The sequence below is a fragment of the Pagrus pagrus genome, assembly GCF_965226575.1.
Source record: "Pagrus pagrus genome assembly, chromosome: 12".
Lineage (NCBI taxonomy): Eukaryota > Metazoa > Chordata > Actinopteri > Spariformes > Sparidae > Pagrus > Pagrus pagrus.
The window spans coordinates 5978174-5998510 of NC_140196.1; the positions used below are offsets into that span (position 1 = coordinate 5978174).

The 20337-nt window shown below is 42.9% G+C and overlaps 2 protein-coding genes across 11 annotated transcripts in view; one reads left to right on the forward strand and one right to left on the reverse strand.

Moving 5' to 3' along the window:
• Positions 1-51: 51 nt before the first annotated feature.
• On the reverse strand, positions 52-13695 carry LOC311266307 (uncharacterized protein). 5 transcript variants are annotated; one of them, XM_084368600.1, is made up of 20 exons: positions 13475-13695; positions 13231-13337; positions 9778-11855; positions 8983-9115; positions 8114-8234; positions 7923-8027; positions 6945-7035; positions 6705-6851; positions 5660-5713; positions 5082-5182; positions 4766-4894; positions 4527-4623; positions 4380-4443; positions 3160-3296; positions 2838-3070; positions 2674-2739; positions 2274-2475; positions 1998-2096; positions 1630-1818; positions 52-637 (listed from the first exon to the last, which is right to left on the reverse strand). In XM_084368600.1, exons 3-20 carry the CDS (start codon positions 11557-11559, stop codon positions 398-400), a joined length of 3990 nt encoding a protein of 1329 aa, XP_084224726.1. In that variant the 5' UTR covers positions 11560-11855; positions 13231-13337; positions 13475-13695; the 3' UTR covers positions 52-397. The 5 variants fall into 5 exon arrangements, with proteins under 5 accessions (XP_084224726.1, XP_084224723.1, XP_084224727.1 ...); XM_084368597.1 differs by having other exon boundaries at positions 2274-2478; XM_084368601.1 differs by lacking the exon at positions 1998-2096 and having other exon boundaries at positions 2274-2478; positions 13475-13694.
• Positions 12787-20337, forward strand: part of LOC311266310 (rap guanine nucleotide exchange factor 4-like) — a 29424-nt gene continuing 21873 nt past the window's right edge. For 5 of the 6 annotated variants that reach the window (XM_084368604.1, XM_084368605.1, XM_084368606.1 and 2 more), the window contains exons 1-3: positions 12787-12876; positions 13253-13314; positions 18471-18820. In XM_084368604.1, the coding sequence (XP_084224730.1) occupies positions 18753-18820 (68 nt within the window). In that variant the 5' untranslated portion in view covers positions 12787-12876; positions 13253-13314; positions 18471-18752. The remainder of the gene's footprint in view (positions 12877-13252; positions 13315-18470; positions 18821-20337) is intronic. The other variant, XM_084368608.1, reaches the window with a different exon arrangement.

Sequence of the window (20337 nt, forward strand, 5' to 3'; positions counted from 1 at the left end):
GCTTATTCAAAGACAAATGAAAGAGTTTTTTTTTAAAAAAAGTACCCGGAAGAAGTTTAAAGCATTATTTATTAATACATAAAAAAGCATTTACAGCAAGTATCTGCGTGCTTAAATCAGCACATTGTTAAATATTAAAATCATGATTAAAAAAAACAAAACATCAGTGTAAAACAGCAGCAACTTGTCCCACATTTTACACCCGACATGTACAGAGAGACGCACGTTTGCTGTGAGCGTGAACTTTGGTGCTATCCATTAAAATCCAACCAGTGTTCTGCATCTTAAATAACTATTAGAGACGAGATGTGTGCAGTAGATCTAGCTGTTTCTTTTAACTAAACACAGATTGCTTCAAGTTTATCCTCATGCTGGTAGTGCAGCTCCGACATCACCTTTATAAGATCGACTCGGTTCTGACAGTTTTGCCGCTGCGTCTGGCGTCTTTAACAGACTTCTCCATCATCAGCCTCGCCTTCTCCTTTTCTTCGCTCTCCAAAAATGCAATTTTGTCCTTCTCCTTTCCCTCTTTCTGCTTCCTCTCTCCTTTCTTCTGTTCTTTCTCCTCGCTCTTCTTCATCTCCTTCAGCTTCTTCTTGATGGCAGACCGGTCACTTTGGCTGCACACCCCCAGAGCCTGACAGCAGAAAAAAACAAAACAAAACAGGAAATAGATGGAGGATGCATGTGAATGTAAACAGAAGAACGTGGATTCTGTTCAAATGCAGGTTAATTTGAACATTTCACTTGATCAAATATTGTCTTAATTGCAAACAAATGTGGTTTAGGCTCATTAAGAGACCGAAGAAGCCTCACTATGGTAGAAATTACCAGTAGAGCCTAGCAGATATATCAGCATAGCCCATATTATTTATCACAGGTGGAATGGTATCACCATATAGTGTACGTTGACTGATGAGTAACAATAAAATACAGCACAAATACACTAAAGATATTTGTGAGTTAATTAAGAGACAATGTGGACACAAAAGTGTATTAACCGCTCAGTACTGATCCTGGTTACAACTCTGCAAACAACCAAATAAAGTAGTCCTTATGTTTGTTTCTGTTATATACACCTATGCTAAAAAGTTCTGATATATCCTTATTAGATTTTTTTAAATCTCTTAAATATTTATCTTGGGTTGGTCTGTATTTAGCAGTCGTTGTTTCCCAATTTTTTATTATGAATTTCCAAATAGAAGCAGCATTTAGAGCTTATATAAATAAATCTGAAATATAAACAGCCCAGGTAAAAGAAAAAAAAATACATACTTAAAGGGAATTTGGTCACCTGTGAGAAATAAAAAATGTCATGTATACATGTATAATAAAAGGAATCTGAATAAGTTCACTGAAAATATAGAATAAAGTCTGGAGGTTTTTGTTAGTCTGGGATGGCAGTGTTATGGGAACAAATAAGATGTTAATATATTTTTTTTAAATCATGGTGTAAATAAATAAATAAATTATAAAGTTGACAACTAAAGTGATTACTCTATATATTAGAATACAAAAAGTTGTTAATTGAAGGTGACAAGATGGAGCAAGAGTGCAGAAGGATTGCATCTTTGCCTAGCACGTTTGATTGATTATTAGCTTTCCCTTGGTATAATCTTACCCACTCACCTTAAGTTTCTCACTGTCTAAGTTGAGCAGCTGTGTCCCGTCCACACCTCTGGCAGTGAACTCAGGCGCGTACTGCTCCATGTTCATGGCGACTAACCACAGACACACCTGCTGACTGTTCCACTCCAAGATGGGCCGACTTTGCCACTGGTTGTTGTTATTGCTGGGAACTGGGTCATCGTCCAACGTCTGACAGGACACCAGAGACGAGACGCAGACAGAGTGAGGGAGAGGAGAAGGAGATCAATTAGAGGAAACTTTAATTAAAGCAGAGAGTAGACTTGGGGAAACAAATGACTGGACGGAGAGAACACCATCAGGGAGAAAGTAAGAAAGAAGTAAAGAAAATGAAAAAGGGACAGACTCACCTCAGAGGAGGAAAAGGTGAAAGTGTGAGAGTGCCCGGAGAGGGACAGATCAGAGACATGACCCACCATGCTGGAGCTGCACACCGGAGAGCCAATGCTCTGGAAGCAAGAGAAAAAGGCCGCCTGTACTTCAAACCCATGCAAGTGTGTTTATTTGAGATATTCACATCAGGAAGTTCGGACAGAGCAGGAAGACGGCATGCAGAGAGCCTAATTTATAACCATGTTAGTCCAAGTACGTGTTAGCATGTAGTGGAGTCCTTCACGTCTTCTCACCTGATCTCTTCTACCCGTGGTGGTCAGGTACGGTAAACTGCTGCTGGACACAGATCGAAGTCTCTCCCTGCCTCTCTCAACCTCTTCTTTTTCTCGCCCTCGCTCCCCAAACCAGGGAAAGGGCAGGCAAGAAGGCATGGAGGTGACTGAACCCGACGGAGAAACTCCTGTCGGCTCGTCCACCAGGTCACCACACGACCCCCTGCTGGAGAACAGTGATATCAATATTTCTCCTTTTCAAATATCTGGTGTTTCTTTTCAGTATTTAAGTGTATAAAATACAAAAGTGCATAAAAAAAAAATCAATACTTAAAAACTGTATGGTATGGATCGTCAGGTATGAAATAATTTAATGTTAATCTCCATTTTTCTATTTTTTTGTGCACATGTGACATCACACCTGTTGGTTATGGATCTCTTGCGGTGTTTCTCACTTCTCCTTTTGCTGAGAGACTTGCGAAGGCCACTAAAAAAATTAGCAAATTATAAATCATTAAAGGCAAATAAGCAGAACTTTACTATGGCTGAATCTATAAACTACATAGCGAGACCGAGACCCTGCACCTGAAGTCGGGAAATTTCCTTTTGGACTTTCTGGATGCGGATGAGGATTGTGAGAGAGACGGAGTGACCATGTCGTTGATGTAAATGGGAGGCGTGAAGACGAGGCTGGTGGGAGGTTGAGGACTGAGGGCGGAGAAAGACGAGGTGCTGGACAGGTCACTTCTGCTGCTCCTTTGGACCGCTGTGGGAGCAGACAGCGAGCGGCTCGCCTGGTGTTTCTGAGCGTCTTCTTCCTGAAAGCAGCACAAGGACACGCGTGTGTGTAAGTTTCACAGTTAGAAACAGAAAATTGAAAAGTCAGTTTTACGGCTCCGTCTCCTACCTGCTTTCTAAAGCTCTCTCTCAGTTTGTCTCGAGAGGGCGGGTGGCGCTTGGATTTCTGGGCCAGCTGAGCTCTGGCTATGTGAGCACTGGAGTCGAGACGTCCTGTATCGGGAACTGGAATGTTCCAGTCTGGACCTGAGACACAAACACAATCCATTTTGCTCAGTGAAAAAGCACATTTTTTATTCAAGATGTTAAAAAAAAACATTTCTCACTTGATTTACAGTGTTTAAACAGCACAAAAACTTGGTTCCTGCAGGTTTCAACAAGTTAAATTTATGACTTTTGAAGACCATTATGATTGCAATTCAAGACCCACTTCACATCAATACGTGCAGGAAAACAACAACAACAACCCTTTAACCTTAACCCACTGTCTTGAGGTCACAGAGTGGGTTGCGTCCTGAATACAGAACGATGTTGGGTGATGTCAGGCATAGTCTGGTGTCTTCAAATGCAACTCTACTGTCTTAACAGCTGCAGCTGGCTTCACATTTGTTATTTTCAACAGGCTTTAACCAACATCTGTCCTTGAGCCAGATCTCATTGAACATGCGCTTCCATTAATTAGATGAAAGACACATTAACAGATATAATCTTAACTTGTCACTTCTAGAAGTAGCTATTTTCTATGACAGGAGATGCCAGAGTTAAATATTGTACTTTTTTGCTTGACTACATTTATTAGTTACTAGTTAAGTAGATTGCCTACTGCATCAGAGTCGAGGTAGCACATTTTTAAAATTATTTATTATTTGGCAATCAGAAAATACTGGTTCTGATAATCAGAAAAATAATAATTGCATGTACATTTATTGTTCGACAGTTATATCAGTTAAGACTTTTACTCAAGTACCATTTGTATGAGTGACTTTCACTTTTACTATAGTAATATTTTATCACGATATCTTTACTTTTAGGAAAACTATTAATTTTGGTTACTTTTTAATACACTGGTACTCTGATTTTGTGGTTATTGGCTTCATGTTAGTTTCATTTTATAGTTACAGTGTGATCAATAACATCTTTATTCCAAAAACACATCTAAAAAGCGAGACTGAAGTTGATGCAACTTTATAAACTATAATGTTAATTTCAAATCTTAACCGCGTCAAAACTCTAAAAATGAACACTTTCACTCTTTCCTTGCCAGCAGCGACACAACAAGAGACATACAGTCACATAAAGCTTACACTCCACGGTAATTTAGCTGCTTACCTGTGACTGAAGACTCCACAGAGTGGTTCTGTCTGTCTGGCTCTTTCCCCTCCAGCTGTGCTATCTGTGATAAACAGAGTGAAACAATGACAACAGAGAAATGGCAGGTTGAGTAAAGTAAATCCATACAGGACTGAGAAGTCTCACCTGGCTCTGCAGTCTTTCAACTGTCTCTCTGTGCTGCTTATCTCTCTCCTCCATTTCTCTCTTCATATCGGCTTCTCTTTTCTCCCCCTCCTCATCTCTGAAAAAAATTATTTGAAAAAGTTTTAGTCAAAATCTGGGAGGACATGCATAATTTTGCCAGCTTACACAGCACAGTCCAAGAGACTTAGAAGTAATGTTCCACATTGTCAGAGAAATATTTGGATGGATTGGATAAAAACCTGCACTGGTATTCTCGGACCAGTCTCTTGGCCTTGCTGTATTTGATCTCCAAGCTTTCTGCTTGGCTCTGGGCATCAGCCAGTCGCTGGCTCACAACCCTGCACAGTGTCTGGGCCTCTTGCCAATACCTGAAAAAAAAGAGTGAGGGGCGTTAGAACCCTCTTAACCATCATTATAGTCCTTATAATGTTGCTTAATGTGATTATGCTTTTTGTAGGTTTCAGGCTCCCACTCTGTCTTTAAGCCAGTTCTTTACAAATCTGCATTTATACACTAATCATACAGATATGCAGGAGCCAGTCTGTAGCATCGTACTTCTCTATTTTGTCAGCTTTCTCTTCTCCATCCTCTGCTCTTTGCTCCAACTCCTCCTTCTGGCTCTCCCAACAGGCCTGCTGTTCTTCCAATGCCCTTAACTTAACAGACATACAGTAAGAAGAACAGATTATTCCATTTTTATGAATGACGTCTGCGATAAAAGTTTTATGCACAAAGGAACAAAAAAACACCCGTGTCAAAAACTATTCTTAGTCTTGGAGAAAATGTATACTTCTTCAATCCTCTTAACTTCAAACGCTTTCATACAACAGATGAAGTAGTCACTGATCTAACACAGTTGGATAGAAGAAAGCCAGATTTTCATTTCGCCAACCCAGTTATGTCACAGCGGTGATTACTTCAATGCAAAGGCAGAAAAGCAGGGCTGACGGCGAGAAGTGTTGGAGCGCGGCCCGTGTCCCAGTAACTCCACACCGAGCCATCTCACACACAGTTAAATGGGTCAGACTGTTCCAAATGTGGATGCAAAAGGTAGTGTATTAAAAGTGAGCACCAGTTATTGGTTTGTGTGCGTGTGTGAGAGTGATCTCAATCTCAGCATGTGAGTGACCTACCTTTTCTCTGGCGTGGTGAAGCTGGGCTGCTCGGCTTCGTAGTTTTGATTGAAGCTGCAAAGTCAGAAAACAGAGAATAAAGATACCCTTTTACTAGTTCTGCATTACAGGCAAGGGGCAGTACTGTCCAGAGGTGTGGACTTGAATCACATGACAAAAAAAATCGAGTCACAAACTTAATGGCTTTAGACTTGACAAAAAGTCAAAAAGACAACTTGACTTGGACGTCAGCTTCTTGACTTGACTCTCACTCAATGTCAAAACTGTTCATTCCCAGCACGTTCACACTTAACCTGCATTCCAATACCCATACCACCATACTGTGTGGTATGCCAGAAAAAGATTTGGTACTTCCCAATACGAAGTATGTGAATTGCAGTAAGCCAAAAAGATCCAAATCCAGATCCAGCATGCTTTTCTGGCTAATCTGACCCACACTCCTCTGCTCAGCAAAACATACATCACGGTGTGTCGCATGAATATAAACAAAGCCGGCAGAGCAGACACATTTGACAGCTCACTGACGGCGCATTCAAGCGTTAGAAGCTTTTCTTTGTACGCCAAAATTGTCTGCTGAGGCTGCAATTGAATATGGGAGCAAGAGGGTCAAAGTTCAGAGCACACTGTCTTGACCAAGTAGTATGTCCCAATTGTATGCATACTGCATGCTACAGCATGTACTTCGCAAGGGCAGCTGCAGTACGCAATAAAAGTAGCCTCAGCCGATCAAACAGCATCCAGACATATCGCTGCGTTACTGAGCAGCAGTTGGTAAAAAATGAAAACAAAGATAATTTCGTTCAAGTACATTGCAAAGATGCAAAACATGTGGGTCGTAAATAACAGATGAAGAAGCAACAACTAAACAAGTCGTAACAAGCGTCATGAAGGCTTGGCCCCGCCGCTGGTACTGACAACTACTTTTTTCACAGCATAAAACTTGAATTCTAAACCATTTGGTTTGATTTGTTGTATATTGAATAATTTACTGTGTATTCCTGATTTATGGATGTAAATCAATAAATGCATGTTGAATGTAAAGTACCTGCTGGTATTTGAGGCAGAGCTGGTAGTTGTCCAGGCTGGAAAGAGCAGACACATCCTCCTCTTCATCTTCCTCCTCTTCCTCAGCCATTGAGCCCCTCTCTGACATGCTACTGTCATTATAATAATCTCCGCTCGCTCTTCCGCCCTTCATGTATGAAACACACAGAGCGCAGCACAGTCAAGCCAAATGGAGACGTTAACACGACTAAAAACTCAACTCCTCTTTGAGAAAACACACCTTTCCTGATGTTTTGTCCATCTCCAGACTTTCATTGATCAGTCGCGCCACCTCGCTCTCCACGCCCTCTTTCTCTCGGCCAATCAAAAACCTGCAGCCGACAAGGAGTAATCAGTTGGAGCTGTGAGCAATGACACCAGCCTTTTTCACAGCAGACATTTTGAAGCACAGGTTTCACTAATTACATTAATGACAACATGTGTGGCAGTGAGCCAGCATGCACAATAAGTCATTGTTCATTTGATCATTTTCACCTGTGGCAAAATGTCTCCTTTTGCAAGCATAGTTTTTAAAACTATGCCTATTCCACAGATACGCAGCTCTTTCTTAAAACGTAGATTTTTCTGTGTGTTTTGACCTTTTGAAAAACTGATCTGGACGGGCAGTCAATGTTGGCCTGTTTACAGACACTCAAATCACAGTTTTGCAGTTGTTGCTAATAAGCCACCATGTGACAAGTTTTGTTGTCAGAAAAATGATTTTTCAGCGAGCAAGGAAAAAGTAATGCAGTCATTTCTGGCTTTAAAATGCCAAGATGCTGCCGGGCGTCCGAAACCTACAACCTCAGGTGTTATACAAGTGCTTCCAATATGAAAAGGCTGGCAGACAATCTAAAGACTGTGATATGTTTAGTTATGTCAAGTATATATCCTGTGTAACTGAGCGGTGTGAAGGGACTGGCATGGCTCTTTAAAAACAACATCTGAGTGGAGAAAAATTATATTTATCTCGCTTCCACTGTCTTTAAATAACTTCATTATGTAACAAACATTCAGAACTGTGACTGTGTTACTGATCAGATGAAGTTCGTTTTTATCTTTAACTGACAAATCAAATACAGGCCAAGAATGCACTGTAATAGCTCGCCTCCAAATCACAGACTTTACACTCCAACTCTCCCAAAGTGGCAGCGATTCATGCAAGTAGTGAGAAAGAAACAACAGCACACCAACAATGCACTGACGTATGACAACTTACTTGACGAGGCCGGATGTATTCTTCAGGACTGTGGCTGCAAACAGCTGCGAGACTCCAACCAAGCTCACCCCATCCACTTCTACTATCTGGTCATTCACCTGAATCCTAACGCACACAAACACAAAAGAAGATCTCATGTAATTAGAGCAACACTGAATCAGCCATACAAACAGACTGATGCTGAAATGCACCTTCCATCCTTCTGTGTTGCTCCTCCCTCAGTGACGGTCTTGACAAAGATTCCCAGTTTTTCCAGTCCCTGGTCAGCTCCTACACCCATTCCTATGATACTGATGCCCAGACCGTCGTCACCTACGGGGGAAACAATTTGGATTTCATCCTGGAAATTAACAGTCAGGGGAGGAACTGTGCACCAAAATTTGTAATGATAAGATGGAAAAACACCGTATAGGAGAAACCTGGGCTATCATTTGTCAATAATGTGTAGAAAAGGTCTAAATTCTCACATACAAATTAAACTGAAAATGTGAAGTTGCCATGCTTTCTGTCTGCAGTTCCTTTTTTCTACCACTGGATTCTGTGTGATATACAATCCTGAGTACAAGTTGATACATTCCACACTTGGTGTAAGGGTGATCGTGTTGATAAATGATTTTAGAGTGGACGCTTACAATATCGTGATAATTTGAGTCGGGACAGATCTAATCAGCTATTGATCTTATACCGGTCCAGATTCCATAGTTTAGATAGATTTATTGTCAATTTCCAACTACACTCCTTAAAATTCTCTTGTTACTTTTGAGCTCATGTAAAGAAATCGACTGACTAGTAGTTCATACTGCACTGATGTACGCTTGATTCGTTCAAGTTTTTTTAAAAAAAGGAGTTGCCATAGCATTTGGAGGCAACAATAAGGAGGTCTGGTACCAGTATTTATATATATCAGCAGATATCAAAATTCAGGTATTGAATCGGATCAGAATTGAAGAAAAGTAAATCTGTGCATCTCTAATGATAATAATCCTGTTTTGTAACCTATTAGCCTTGATCACACATGATATTTTACAGGATTTCTTTTGTTTCCCATATGGATGCACACCCTTTTCTATCTCCACTGGAAACACATCCATCCTGTCCACTCTCTTCTCCAGCTCAAACTCAGCCGAGGCGGACACGGGGTCGATGTCCTCATTGTGTCTGTCGTACTCTGAGTTGGAATACATGCAGAACACCTGAAAGACAGTGTTAAATACACAATTCAAGACACTGCACCGTACTCGGCTTATGTCAACACATGTCAAATTTAGTCCTACTGAACATAGGCCTACTGTTTTACGCATTGACAGCCAGTGTGTGTGTACCATCCAGCAGACCTACTGCAAATATTCCCTCAACGAGCCACTGATTATGTTGGCAAATCTGTCAAGAGTGGGAGATTCAGGAAGTGCAGAGTCTTGAGCAAACTGCACCAACGTAATGAGAGATTGCAATAAATCTCAAGATAAACACACACAAAGCTTCCATGTGACAATTACTGACACAACACTGACTCCTCTGACAATAGTTATTCACAAGTTGAGCCCGATGAATGCCATGCACGCCCACAGGAATGTTTTCTGTGCGTTTGTATTGAGGAAACTCTGAGCTGACAGCATGAAGCATGTGGGGTCTTGCCTGTCCTCCTCCTCCTCCTCTTCTAATGGATTAGAAACATGTCTTTGGGGCTAACACTTCTCTTATATGGATTCAAATTCCAGCTTTAAGCGACAGTCACACAAATCTACAATAAAAGGCTTCTGTATATGCATGAATTTAGTGACAAGTGACCCTGCAGCTGTCAGTAAACTGAGCAGTAAAAGCTGAAAGCTGTTGGATTTGTTGAATTTTCCATTACCTTGATTGGTGCTGAGGAGAACCTGACCTTTCTCCTCGTGGCTTCCGCTGCATCCTCATCTTCCTCATCGACCTCTTCAGGCACACCGGGGATTTCCAGGTATTCTGATAAAAGCTGATCTTCTGCATGTGTAGCGTCTTCCCCATCCTCTTTTGGTGATTGCTCTGGATGAGACTGGGAATCCTGCTCGTACACGAAAGCCTCGTTCTCAATCCCACAGACAGACGCAGATCCCGTCTGGTCCTCTTTGCCTCCTTGGACATCTTTTCCATCGCCGACCTCCTCACTGACGTGCCCCTCCTTCTCACTTTTCTCTTCTTTTTCACTTCTTTCCTTCTCTTGACTTTGTTTGCATTCCTCTTCTCCGCCTTTCCTCTTTCCCACGCTGTACGAATCAACTTCCCCGTCCTCTTCCATCATGCCTCTTCCTTTCCTTCCAGCACTTTCTTCCACTTCTTCTTCTGTGTTTTTCTCTCCGTCATCCCCCTTTCCTGTGCATGTTTTCTCAGCCCTCTGCTCCTCCCATTGTTCATTCACCTGCCGATACTTGTCTCCTCCACCTTCTCCTCCTACATCCTCAGTTTCTTTTTTACATGGCATGCTGACGGGGAACTCCTTCTGGTGCTCTTCTGTGGGAACGACTGGCCTGCAGTCTCCTGCTCTTGGGCCCGCTGATGTTGTTTCCATGTAGGGCTCTTCAAAAACATCATCCACTAGGTCCTGCACACGTTCTCTGTTCACATACTTCTGCTCCTCAGCGTTAAGCCAGTTTTTGGCCTCTTTTCGCTCCTTTTCTTCTTCGTTCTCGTCACTTTCTGATGACTCGTTCTTTATGTCCACTAGTTCTGCCCTCACCGGCTGCTCAGGGGTCAAGCAGAGGTTGAGATCTGCAGTTTGTTTCTCTGTTTGGGATGCTGTGGTTTGACCATGTTTGTCAAGATAGGAGGGGGATGTACTAGAGTCCTCGCTAGAGCCATTCGATAAAGGAGATTTAGGGTGCCTTGTCAATGAGGCCTGTGCAGGAGGCGTCACCGAGGAAATATTTATGATGGGTGGGTTTATGGATTTGTCTTCATCAAAGCAATCCGTCTCTGTACGCTTCCTATTCCCACTTGCTTCTTCCGCCTTCTCCACCTGGCTGACGCCTCCTCCCACCTCTTCCTCTTCTCCTTTCCCATCTGCCATCCCCTTGCTCACCCTGCCTTTCGAAACCTGCCCTTCACCCTCCATCACCTTGGTCTCAAACAACTTCCGCGTTACAGAGAACTTCTGAGCCAGAGCAGCTCTATCGATATCCGACATGTCCTCTGATCTGGAGAGCTTGTCTTGCAGAGAGGGTTCTGGAGTCGAAATATTGGCCACAGTGCTCAGAACAGACGAGGAACTGACGACCGATCGTCTGGATCCAGAGAAAGGAGAAGTCTGGGGCTGTAGGCTAGGGATATGTGGAGACAGGAGAGGCGTGGGGCCAGAACTCGGCACCGGACCACCATCTTGTTTCAGCTGCTGGCTGTCCATTTGCAGGAAGATGTTCTCTCTGATCTTGGTGCCCCTGGTGCTGTGAACCCTCCCTCTGCTGCCTGTGCTGGCGCTGGTGCTGGTGTGAGACATCATGGGATCTGACAGGCTGGATAGCAACTTGGTTGAGTGCACAGCAGAGCGCTGGGCGGAGGCCGCAGCTTTGGTCCCAGTGTCGAATGAGCACTTTATGGCATGGAAGTCAGACTTGTAGGTTATCCTGTGCGGGGAGGCGCTTCGGCCTTTGCTGTCCGTCCGCATCATTTGGGAATGAACCTGTGAAGCCAGGAAGAACTGAGGAGGAAGCTTGTTCACAGCTAATGTCAGCACCTGGACGAGCCTTGCACAGGTAGATAATGTTTGAGGATCTGCTGGTAGTGTACAGTGGAATGGTGGCAATAAGGCAATAAATATGCTGGATAACAGAGCTGGTGTTTGAAGAGGTTACCGCGTTTGTTGGATGACAGCAGGTGATAAAAGTGTACTCTGGAAGTCTGGAAACTTCATTGTCAGCCGGTAGCGTTCAGATGATAATTCACCATCACCACAGCAAGAGTCTCCTGGAAGAGTGGTTTGAGAAAAGGTCAAGAACTGCATCAATTCATTGAGGTGAGCAGACACAACCCAGCGGGTCATTAATAATACGAATTACTGCAGAGACAAAGTATCAAGCAGCTTAGTCATGACCTGAGGCTTATCAATGCTGGGATTAGATCAACAAATTTCAGTGCTGGGTACTCAAACTCACCGCGAAATTTAGAGGGTTAGCAATTGAAAGCACCGTCAAACACACAACACGTAGCCATGAGGCGTTTAAGTGACACAGGTAGTTCACCTGTCTGAGGGAGCAGCGATGGCCTTTGCACAACCGCTGCTTTCAAGTGCTGTCGGAAAAAATGTGCGGATTGCGCGCTCAGTGACGTTGTAAATACATCACCGTCATTGTTAATACTAGTCAGTGTGATTGAGCCTTCTTTGTTCCTAATTCCTCGGCATTGTGCGTCAAACTGGACGTCTCCGTTTCGTTTATTCAACTTGCTAAGTTAATTAGCGTAACTTAACCTCGATTTGACCCTTTGCTGGTGCGTTTTGTCTCCTCTTCGCTGTAGCCCTGCAGCACAACACAATATTAGCTCTGCCTTTAAAAAAAAAAAAAAAAAAAAAAAAAAAAATCCTTTCATTAGCTTTGACGCTAACTTTAAATAAAAACCTTCACACAAACTGGGGTTGTAAACGGAGTAGGTTTTTACGACGGCATGTGAAGGCAGCAAATCTCACCAACCTGGCTCGAGTGCGCGCGCAGTTTAAAGGTCGCTCGGTGACAACCAACGGCCAACTAACCTGCACCCCAACTCACTAAAATGGCAGCTAACTGTCAGCTAACGACGTCGCATTTCTTTACACAAGTCCCGCTCGTCTTACCGTCCCAGTGTTTGTTTGTTTTGCAGTCAGCCGGTGCCGACGGGCTCCCCTCGCTGTGTTAAACGCAGACAGATGGCGACTCATGTCTCCAAATACTGTAAATGGATTATCCTCCGTTAATCCTGTGTAAACGACTCTAGATACTGTGAAACACTGACGGTGAGTGGGTACCAGCACCGGGGCAAAGTTAGCCTACATTTGGAGGGGCCAGTTGTTACACCTGTGCCCTGTGATTTATTTACCCACACAGCAACAGGAAGTCTCAACAATGTAGTCACTGCTCACTTCAGCTTGTTAAAGTATCACTACTCCCTTGAAACCAGCCATAAAGCTGGTAAAGCTGTGGAGGCAAATGTAAAAGACAGTGATGCCATCTGTCATAACAAAGACTCACTGTGTGTCTCCATAATGGCTAATGATTTGCATGTGTGCATCATATACTGCACTTATAATCTACTGCAGCTGTATCTCACACTGCTACCAAACATACGTGTAACTGCTCCATCCACTTACCTTTACCTGTCTTTCCTGCCAGTGTTGTTGTCATCTGCTGTGAGAGGCGATATCACTGTGACAGAGGTCCTCCTGGGCTCAGAGGTAAGCTGTGTGTGAATATTCACCTGTGTGCATGATGCAGGTTAGTGCAGTCAGCCAGATCCCCCACTATCAACCTGTGTGTGTGTGTGTGTGTGTGTGAGCCAAAGGAGAGCAGTGATGCAGCACCTGCTGATGTGCGCGTGTGTGCCTACCTACCTACCTGTGTGTGTGATGCCAGTGGGTGAGTCGGTGCAGTAGCTATGTCTGTCTGTGAGGCTGGCTTGTGTGGCAGATGGACCGGACTAGAGTGGACTGGACTGGACTGATCCGTGCAGAGCCGGAGAATGGTTCTGCCTGCTGTGACCTGGATCTGACTGGAGACCATTGTCCCAGGTGGCACTGGGACCTAGTTGATATAAATACTAGCCAATCACAAAAGCCTTGTTCTGAATGAGGCTAACCAAAAAGGAGGGAGGGGAGGGAGGGAAAGGGAATTGAGGTAGGGATGGAAAATGAGGGAGTGATGTCAGGGTGGGTGGCAAAGTAAATTTAGAGAGGTATGGGCTGCAAGAAAGTGAGTGAGGCAGAGATGGAGACAAAGAGTGGAGGCAGGAATTTAACCTGGATTGGTAGAAGTGAAAGACTCTCTCAGGGGGAGGTTGCAATCATATGAATTGAGTGGTACATGTGGATAAAACGGTAAATTACAGGTATAATGGATGTTGAGGAATAAGGGCAAACCCCTTCTATTTAACTCAGCAGTGATATTTATAATTGATGGTGGGTAAGATGAAAAATACAGGGACCTGTCTGTGCTGACAAAACCCTCAACTCCCACTTCTGCAGCAGCAGGTCACCTTGACTTCTATAGAAGTTGGTGTTTCTCCCTCCTCAGGCTCACATTTTCTTAAAATGAGCATGATGACATACATTTCTTCAGACACACACAGCCAGTACTCACATCACTGCAGTTCTTTTGTGTTTGTGGATTGTCATAATGTTGAGCTGGATGATGATGATTGAGCAGGGGGCGTGCGGTAACAAATCGGTGTCGGTGGCTTCTACACAATGTCAGAGGACACAGATTAATAATGCACATTTTCCTTGATGTCCCCCTTGATTGTATTTAGCTTAGGTTAGTTTAGATTACTGAAGAAGGGACAGTGCATATTTATAAAAACACATGGTGGTACATGAGTAAATATGCCAGAATTAGCCAAGGGCTATTTTTCATCTGATGTTCAAAAGGCTTCTTAAGCCTGGATGTTTTATCTGGACTCTGAGTCTGTAATAAAGTGTGAATTGAAAGACGAAAGAAGCAAAAGAAAAGAAGAATGAACAAAACAAAATAGGACACAAAACAAAGTAACAACAGGCATGCAGTTTAAGGATTGTTGTTAAGAACAGTATAACCAAATACAGTACAGTTGATTTAAATTGTATTCCACTCTCTTGAACCTCTGACAGACCAGGCTGATTGACTAAAGGCACTTTTCTGCAACAGAATAGTGCAATCTCCTCTTATAGATCCCCTAGTGGCACAATCTGTATCAGTCCGTCTGTTAATATAGGCCACAAGTGGCTGTGCAGTGAAGTCATGAGTAACTATATATTTTACACCAAGTTAGCATATTTTATGAGGTCATCCCAACTTAAAATCTAATGTCTTTTTTCTTTAGATGAAGCAATGATGGAAGTGCTTAGATAACTATGTATCTTATATATCTGTTTGATATGTTTTTATTTATACTTTTTCATTCCAATTTATTTGATCTTCATTTTATTGTCTTGACTTTCTCTGTGTTTATGTAATTTTTTTGTCCTTATTTTCTTTTATCCGCCTTGTCTGGTTTTATTTTCTTTCGTAAAGCACTTTTTAATGCTGTTCAGGCTATATATAATTTAGGTTAATTATTGTTATTATTATCATCACTAGTATTTTAATGAGATTATAATATCGTGATTGTAATTTTTTTCATGCAATTCCTTCGTGTAAAGGGACCCTTTAAATATGTTTACATTAAAAACTTATGTTAAAGAACACGCATATCTACCAGCACATTATTACATAATAAATATTAAAAAATAAGTATATATGTATATATAATGTTTGTATAAAGGCACTATGAATAAATACACTCTCAAACTGTTAACATTAGTATCTGCCTCAAAAATCCAGTCTCTGTCTGTGTGGCTGTAGTACAAATTATAACATTCAGTCTAGCTTTAATGAACTGTGCCACATTAGCACTGATAATTTAAAGAGTCAAATTGGCGGGACGGGACAGATGCTTTCTTGAGACTGAGATACTGTCTGACAGCTGATGGTATCAGCTCTGTATGTGTGTGTGTGTGTGTCATGTAGGCTGCGTTTGGCAGACAGTCATGCCCCATATGGTTATCTGTTCAGTCGACCGTGTTTAGAGTTTCCCAGCTTCACGAGGGAATTGCACTCAATCCTCGGAACATTTAAATGCACACACACACTCTCTCTCTGCTCGAGGCGTGGCTGGGATGAACCCACAGGTCAGCACAATATAGCAGTCCTGCAGCTCTGCACAGTGAGTTTATACGGTGCTGTGAATCAGTCTGACGTGTCCCTTTTAAACTGCAGTTTTTGTAGCCCAAGTGTTGGTGCATCTATGAATCCATAAACAATGATACTGCCACTTTGTGTCTAGATGTGAGTACTGCACATACGTTACTGAAACAACGTCAGTAATGATGCTGTGTGTAGATGAATATTAAGAGCTTGGCACTGACACTGACAGAGTTGTGGATTAAGATCTTACCAGGTTCGAACTGTGACGTGCTATGAGAGAAGCTCCTGCATGGATGTTTTTTTGTCATGCAGAAGCCTCAGGTCTACATACAACTGTGCTTTTGTATATCTAGTGCAGTTTGCAACAGCTATAAGATAGATAAAATAAATAAAATATATTGTGAATACTTTTAGACAAACATTACTGTTGTTTCAGGTGTTTATTGAAGGAGGCATCTTGTGTTCTACTTCATGCTAGAGTCATTCAGCTTTCTTTTCGCCACATTTTTAGGACGAAGCATCTTAAAAATAGAGCGTTCCTAATTGTGGCACAGCTGGACTGACACACACAAAAACACTTCATTTTAACAATATGGTTAAAACTCGCTCAATCACCCTCCAGTGTTACAGTCATGCGTGCGGAAGTGCCATTTCAAACAGCTGCAGTAAGGCAAGCGTAATCATCCACGCACACACACGGATGCAACAGGTGCACACGCTCACACATTGTGATTCACCTGATGCAGAAGAGCTGATGTTTTAATGATGTCAGTATGGAGGATAAAGGGTCTAAGAGGGTCTAATTTGGAGGAGTTTGACAGTAATTCTCCTGCCTCCCTCGTGTCTCATTTATCATGCTGCTTGGTTTCGTCTTTCTATGTGACCTGCCTGATTTTCCAGAGCAGACACTGAGCACAGAATAAATCCCTTCTCCCTGTTTTCACATAGAGTATGCATGCAACATAAGTTTTGGTTTTAGGCAGTGCTGAATGCTCAAAACCCTCACTGCTCTTCACCATCTGCCCTCCCTCCCTCACTCCCTTCCTCCCATTGCTGCTGTGGCTGCGGTCATCTTGGTGACAGGCCGCTGCCTCTCTCTCTCATCACTTGGTTTGAAAGAAAACAAGTGAAACTGATGCTGCTTGTTCATACTCCATTTCACACGAGGCATCCTTCAAGGCCACAGCATCTTGCACTGATCTTTATTTAGGCGCATCAAAGCCTTTATATACAGAAGCCACAAATGTATCTAGAATGTTTGTGCCACGTTACCTCCCCCATCCTCTCCTCCCCTCCTCCCGAGATTTCATTCCTACCAAATCCAGTTGATCATTATGATACTTTAGTCCAAAATATAAAAAAACCATATTGCAATACAGAGCTGGGTCATGTATCAACATATATTGTCAGCTACCCGCAAATGAATTGGTGTCAGTATGTTAGCGACTGCAAGGTTAGCTAGCACTGTGGCTAAGGAAGGAGAGAAGGGCTAATATGGGCACTTCAGTATTTGTGATTTATTGCAAGTCATTTTGTCATCACAAAATTCAAACAATGTTATTGCACATTGCTGATTGCTGATGTTATTTATAGTGGTTTTTCATACATAATAAAAGAAGACAAATAATATAAACCAGGTATATCAGTAACAAACCCAAATGAAAAGGAAAATTCGATGAAGAATTTGAGAATTCAACGCTGATTTTTCTAATATCGTTCAGGCTCAGTGTGCACAGACGAGTGTAACAACCTGACCAAGACTGTCTGTGGTACATCACGCCCGCTGAAGATGCCTTGTCATTCAGCCTATAAGCAAATGTTACGAAGCGATGTGTAAATAAGCAGCCTGTCAATTCCACATACAGTCAGACAGTGCTGAATTGAGGGCCACTCTGAAGAGTCAGTCTTCCGTTAAAAAACAATCATTCTGCCACTTATTCTTCTGTCAGCTTTTGGTGGATCACTTTTCTACTTCCTGACCAAGTTCCTGTTTTCTGTTGCATGACAATAATGACAAAATCTGATTTTCTTTTACATGCAGGGATGCCCTGTTTCACTGTGGTGCCCACTGCTCTGACTTTTCGGCTACTTTTGCCACTTAGTAGAACTTTGACCCTAAAATACGCAGCATTTTCAAAGATCCCTAGGGTTATGTGACACCACTATTTGGTCCTTGAGGGAAGATGGGGATACTCGAGGCCCGTTTTATCGTATTTGCAACACACACAAGCTGGGATTTTTGACATGTTTCCCGAATCAGTGACAGACCTGTAGGACTGCGAATTAATCCGCAGCTCCATTTACGATTGGCGGGGAAGTACTGCTCGCAAATCACTTTTGCGAGACAAGCTCCTCATTGTAAAAATAGATGTTACGATTGTTAACATTCCAATATACTCTGTAGCATCCTAGTTGGCCGCTTTGTTGGATGTTCGACCATGACAGCTAACCAGAGAGGCACTTGACAGGGGTTCACCCCTGCCCTGCGCTCCCCACCCCTGTGCACACCACTGGTGGGCAAACATGTACTTCAGTTTGCTGATGTTGCCTACCCCAAATGTTATGTTTACTAACTCCACACCACAGGCCTAAATTGTACTTGTTACATGTCCTATTGTTGGCTAACAGCTGACGTGTTATTAATCCTCTCCTGTTGTTTAATTATGTCTCCAAGCGTTGCACTGCAGTGTGTCACGCTGCTGTCTGTGAGCCCTCTAGTTGCCCTACAAAAAAGCCCATTAAGGCATCCTGACACAAGTCATCTGCATGCCACGATGAAGGCAGCAGCAACAGCAGCAGCAGCAGCAGCAACATCAGCCTGTAGTTGTGTGAGGCTGCTCGAAGCAGAGGGGCGGGGAGGGGGCGCAGCCGGAGCTCACATTCATTAACGACCACCGACAACCGGGAAGCCTCCTCCGGTAGCATCACAGCGCTCAACGTCACACGGCCGGGGAAGATGGTCGCGGTGCAGACGTCCCCCAACTCGGCTCCGTCGGCGGAGTGGATCTGCTGCCTGGATAAAAGGTGGGTGAAAGCACACACACTCTACGAGACACTTCCACGCAGCGATGCTCGTGTTTTCCTCTCGACCCCTCTTTTCATTCACCCGCTTCAACGTGATTAATCGCAGCCGGCGGTGTGCGGTGTGAGAGCGTGCGGTATTAGCGTGATACGCCTTGTTTTGAGCATAGTATAGGTCGCTGTCATTCTCAGAGACGATACACGCATCGTCCAGTGATGGCAAAGGCTGCAGTGCAAAACAATACACACCCTCTGTTTTCTTGTTAAATTGCTATTTTTGTGTGCGCTCGGTCAAAAAGGCGTTGGTGGCTTCGAGGTTGGACCGGGATGTCTCTGCACTGCATGAGGTGGCTGAATAGACGCACATGGTTTATGCCTGTCTGCTGCAAATCAAATAGCCATACATTTTTAAAATACTACCACACCGTGTATGTTAGTGGTTTTTCCTCGAGATGAGGATGAGAAAGCAGGTCAGTGTATTATTTTTCTTTTTTCTTTTATTAGTCCCACAATGCTGCTGCATGTCAGGCTGTATTTCTGCTGGCCTGACTGAACAGGTTAGAATAACTGAGCAGCCAATTTACAGTCTGTTTTATTAACAAGCCCTAATCATCATTTCATTATAGCCTACAGATCCAGCAGCTGCAGTGTTTGGGAAAAGCTTTTCAGTCCATGCTGTATCAGCTCAGTTAACATTAAAGGTCTCATGCTGCAGGCGTGCTGTGCCACAAAAAAAAAAAAAAAAAAGCCATAGTATCCACGGGAGTCGCCTTAAATAAATAAACAACATGGAATGGCAGCCCATACGCTAATTAATGTAGATGATACACTTCACGTCTAAAACAAACAATGACATATGAGACATGCACCCCACAGCCTGTACACCCACACATACTGTACACACCTCACTATGACACATCCTCATGTTACCATTGGCAACCTGAAGCTACCATCTTGTCTCCTCATCCTCACCTGACTGGATGGCATCATGTAAATACACTGTGCTGGTATGTTCGCAATTAAGTGGTAGGATTATTTCCACATTAAGTTCATCAGTTGATTATTTTCTTAATTAATTGGTTTAAAATGTAGTCTGTTCAAACCAGAGTAATGGCAGTTCTATTCAAGGTTGTTCGTTTTGTTCGTGTTCCTGACGCTTTAACTTCCGGGAAAACATCGGACGATAAGTCAATGAGTCAGGAAGGAAGACAGCAAATGTGACACATCGTAATAATGGATGAATAAAACTTTAATTCATTACCTCGTCCATGAAGCAACAGTGGAATTTTAAAACTGTAAACAAGCACTTTCATGATCCCACAGCACTTACATCTTTTGTTTTGATTGAGAGACCCCTAGCAGCAGAAATTACATACGGTGTGTTTAATTGTTTGGTCTATAAAATGTCTGAAAATGCTTAAAAATGCCCGGTCATAGCTCTCCAGAGGCCTAAGTGTTGGCTTTAAATTGCTTGGTTTGTCCAACCGACAGTCTAAAACACAAAGATATTAAATTTGCTG

Bases quoted from the DNA above. Each gene is read 5' to 3' on its own strand.
- LOC311266307 (XM_084368597.1), bottom strand. From the start codon at position 11,559: ATGATGCGGACGGACAGCAAAGGCCGAAGCGCCTCCCCGCACAGGATA. The intron at 4,624-4,765 runs GTTTTTATCCAA...AATTTTTTTCAG, and splicing joins GTCCGAGAATACCAGTGCAG to AGATGAGGAGGGGGAGAAAA. The intron at 2,740-2,837 runs GTGCAGGGTCTC...TAATTTTTTTAG, and splicing joins AGGAAATTTCCCGACTTCAG to TGGCCTTCGCAAGTCTCTCA.